Source organism: Nannospalax galili, unplaced genomic scaffold (genome assembly GCF_000622305.1).
Source record: "Nannospalax galili isolate Female #2095 unplaced genomic scaffold, S.galili_v1.0 scaffold1387, whole genome shotgun sequence".
NCBI classification, from domain to species: Eukaryota; Metazoa; Chordata; class Mammalia; order Rodentia; family Spalacidae; genus Nannospalax; species Nannospalax galili.
In genome coordinates this window covers 1,309,544-1,313,956 of record NW_008355976.1, presented here as the reverse complement: position 1 = coordinate 1,313,956, position 4,413 = coordinate 1,309,544, and the positions used below count along the sequence as shown (strand labels likewise).

General features: G+C 41.2%; 1 protein-coding gene across 1 annotated transcript; it reads right to left on the bottom strand.

Moving 5' to 3' along the window:
* Nucleotides 1-3,157: 3,157 nt before the first annotated feature.
* LOC103750831 (olfactory receptor 52K2) lies at nucleotides 3,158-4,114 on the bottom strand. Its single transcript, XM_008854113.2, has one exon. The coding sequence runs from the start codon at nucleotides 4,109-4,111 to the stop codon at nucleotides 3,158-3,160; it is 954 nt and encodes a 317-aa protein (XP_008852335.1). The 5' UTR covers nucleotides 4,112-4,114.
* Nucleotides 4,115-4,413: the final 299 nt, after the last annotated feature.

Below are 4,413 nucleotides of genomic sequence, written 5' to 3'. Positions count from 1 at the left end.
GATGTCACTTAACTGCAATGGTTTTCTATTTAGTTTTTGTCTATTGTTGAGAGTAGAGATAATAAAGTCATTCACTATCACAGGGGTTAAGGTTAATCTGTGGTTTTACATCTAGTCATATTTCTTTTATGAAACTGGGTGCACCTGTGTTTGGTGTCTATGTTTAAAATTATAATATCCTCTTGGCATATTGTTCATGTAATAAGTAAGGAGTAACCTTCCTTATATCTTCTGACTAGTTGTGGTTTAAAGTCTATTTTGTCAGATACAGAATCTATAAATAGAATAACATAAAGAGGTGGCAGTAAAAGAAGACAGATGACTTCAAAGTCTGTTGTAGGGCCACAGATAGAGCTCAGTGGTTGAACACTTGCCTAGCATGAAAGCCCTTGGGTTGAGTCCCCAACATCGTGAGAGGCTAAAATCTGTTGCCTTAAATTAGAGAAGAGAGGATGGTGTCCCTGAAATGAGGCAGGAGCTGAGAATGTGGTGAGAGGTTACTACATATCTGATATCTGACAACATATCAGTTCTCTATTAAAAAATAGATACCAGATGCAAGAGAAAAGGGCTCCTTGGAAATATGTGACCAAGCCAAAACTACCGCACTGCTTTCTTTTTACTAATCTCATATTCTTTGTATGAGGCTAAAAGTATATGTTCCTTAATCTGATCCTATTTTTTATTTATACTTTGGATGCCATACTCAAATGAGCTAATAGAAAAACCTGGTCATGGTGATGTCAGAAGCATTACCTGGTTATGGGATCCTTATGTTCCTGGACGTATACTATAAAGAAAACTCTTCTTTCTTCATGGAGTGTGTGTGTGACGTGAAAGATGATGCTATTCCTTGTGTAAGTTTAAAGAAAATAATTATATCTCTGAGAAGCAGCTTCTTGGGCTGGAAAGATTGCTGACTGGTTAAGAGTGCATACTCATATTGCAAGTTCAGTTCACAGCGCTCATGTTGGATGCTTCTTAACTGCCTATAACTCCAGTTCCAGGGGATCAGACATTCAATTATCAGAGGACACCTACATACCTACATACCTACACACAGACACAGACACACTCCATGACACACACACACACACACACACAGACACACACACAGACACAGACACAGACACACACACACACACACACATAAATAATAAAAATAAATCTTTTTTTTTAAGTAACTTCTTTGATATAGGCATTCTATCTCCCAAGGTTCAGGGATCACTGTGGAAGAGGAGGTAAAAAGATTGTAAGAGCCAGAGGTAGTGGATTACCACAAGGAAACAGAATTTTCCAGACAACTGGTCAGTTACTCATATGAACTCACAGCAATTGTGACAGCATGCAGAAGTGCCATGCAAGCTCAAACCAGAAAAAATTCCAGCATAGACATGGGGAAATGTGTAAGATACTCCAACCCCACCACCCCACCTAAGTAAATTGTAGCAACAGATGGCTTCTAGGAGGGGCAGAGACAGTCTCTTTCAAGAATGGAACTCTTGGTAATTAACCAGACTGCAATGGATGGACACATATTGAAGGACATTTGGAGACACAGATTAGACTGTATAGGTCAGATGATGGCTAGATAGATGATGATGATGAAGAAGATGATATAGATTATAGATAGATAGATAGATAGATAGATAGATAGAGAGATGATAGATTATAAGGTAGATACATACATACATACAATAGATGACAGATAGATAGATAGATGATAGAGATAGATGATAGATAGATAGATAGATAGATAGATAGATAGATAGATAGATAGATAGGGATATATTAGAGAACAGTAAATTGTGCAGGGGGCAATAAGGGGAGGTAGGGATAAGAGAGGGGATCTAAATACCATCAAATTATATTGTATGAAAATCACAAAAATTCAATAAAAAATAAAACACAAAAGTAACGAGTTCATGCTACTGTTTATATGTTACTATTTAATGCTACCTTGAATTTCCCATATGCCCTAACTATGCACAGAAAAATCACAAACTTTTGATTACATTAGAACTAAATATAGTACATCATTCCCTATAGAGAAGAAGATACATAATTCTTGAGTAGCAGTTTGAAGAAACAAATAATTGCAAGATAAAATGGAAACAACACATTTGTGGAAGCCTCTGTTAAGCTTGTCTGAGAAGACACATTGTACTGTCAAGATTAACAGTGAGAGAATTATCCAGCATATAAATTTACATGAGACAAAGGAAAAGGCAGCTCAAATATTCCTACTTACCAGTTTTATCTTGCTCATTTTTCTTCCATGTTCTAGGCCCTGGGATGGGGAAGTTCAGAGAACAGAATCCATTGTAATTACCTTTTCTCTCTCTTCCCAGGACACAGGCATAAACCTGGTATCTTACTTTAACATCTATATGTCCCAAGCCCATAGAAACTCTCTTCTGGATTGATAAATGCACAAATTACACTCTTATTGAAAATAATATTCTTTTACATATGTGCAAAAAAGAACCACATGACATATAAAGAAAAATCAGAGGCTATGTCTTACTCATAGTGTTAAATGAGGGCTAGAGAGATGGTGCAGCCATTAAAGGCTCCGGTTCACAACCAAGTGTTTAATGAGAGCAGTTGACTGTGAGGATGGAGAGGTAAGCAGAAGTCAGAGAATACACAGGCTTCTTAAGTTAAAGAAATAGCTTTTCAACAAACAGGGCTATCATTCCCAGAACCTGCAGTCCTAGAATGTGACAGATCAGGACACTGAGAGAGTTCAGTCAGAAGCTGCCCTCAGCTCTGTTTCTGATGAAGGATCTCTACACTGATACACACTACTTGTGTGTGGATAAATAAATCACAGAATTCCCAGTGACTTGGAATAGAAAGCAAGTCCTCAGGCTTCTTATAAGTAAATGAACTTGAGGACACTGCTGTCTTCATTTGAAGTCCCCAAGAGATCAGGAGGTCATGACTCTGTCAAGTACTGAAGGACAGAGGGCAGGAGTGAAGACCCTGAGGGCTGATGAGGTTGAATCCAGAGGGCACAAACTAGTGGTTCTTGTCAATTTCTGACACCATTTTGTACTTATACCAGGAGAAGTAAGCATGACGATTCTGATGTTCCTCTACTTTCTGTCATACCTGTCCCCAGCATGGCACCACGCCCTTTTTCAGTTGTCCCTCACTCTCCTTTTACATCCTTTCTGAGGAATAATCCCAAGACTCGCTCACGAATCTGCTTAGTCTTGACACCATAAATGATGGGATTGACCATGGGTGGGAAGAGCAGATAGAAATTAGCAAGAAGTATGTGGACATGAGGGGCGGTCTGACGAGCTACTCGGTGCATGACTGAGGAGATGATGACAGGTGTGTAGAAGGCTAAGATGGCACCTATGTGAGACACACATGTCCCGAAGGCCTTGTAGCAGGCCTCCGGGGAGGCAAGCTGGAGAACTGCCTGAAGGATGAAGATATAAGACAAGACAACAAACAGCAGGTCCAGCACCACGATAAACATGGCCACAGCAATGCCGTAGATGTTGTTGAACCAGGTGTCCCCACACGCCAGCCTTACCACAGCCATGTGTTCACAGTAACAGTGGGCGATCGCAGTGCCTTGGCAGTAGTGGAAGCGTCGCAACAGAAAAGGGAGCGGAGTCATGAGTGTCACAGCCCGGGTCACAGCAGCCACGCCAATCTTGATGATGAGGGGCTTGGTCAGGATCGTGGTGTAGTGCAGTGGTCTGCAGATGGCGACATAGCGGTCAAAGGCCATAGCCAGCAGCATGGCTGACTCCATGATGGCAAAGGAGTGGAGAAAGAACATCTGGACCAGACAGGCATAGAAACCGATCTCTCGGTCTCTGAACCAGAACAGGGCAAGCATTTTAGGCAATGTTGAAGAGGAAAGGACTAAATCGACAGCTGCCAACATGGCCAGAAAGAGGTACATGGGCTCATGGAGGGCTGCATCAACTCGGATGATGAGAAGGAGGGTGCAGTTACCAAGCAAAGCCAATGTATAGGCTGAGCAGAAGGGGATGGAGATCCAAATGTGGAGGTGCTCCAGGCCTGGAATCCCCATCAACACGAAGGCCACTGGGTGGGTGGAGGTGATATTATTAACCACCATGACTACTGAGAATTCTCTTCCCTTATCTGCTTCTAAAGAGGAGCCCAGAGCAGCAGCATTACAGCATTCAAATTCAAATCCCAATCATACATGCAGGAAGATTAGCTCTTCTTCACGCTCTTCTTCACACTTGTGGACTTTTCGAGATATTCTGAAATAGCCATATATGTATATAATACATATTACAAAACATTGTATGAGTGCCCCTTACCCTCAAGGTGCTTAGAAAGTCATCTGTTGCCAGAACATCAACTACTACTACAGGTAGTACCAAAAAGACAGCCTTGTGATGATTCATTAGT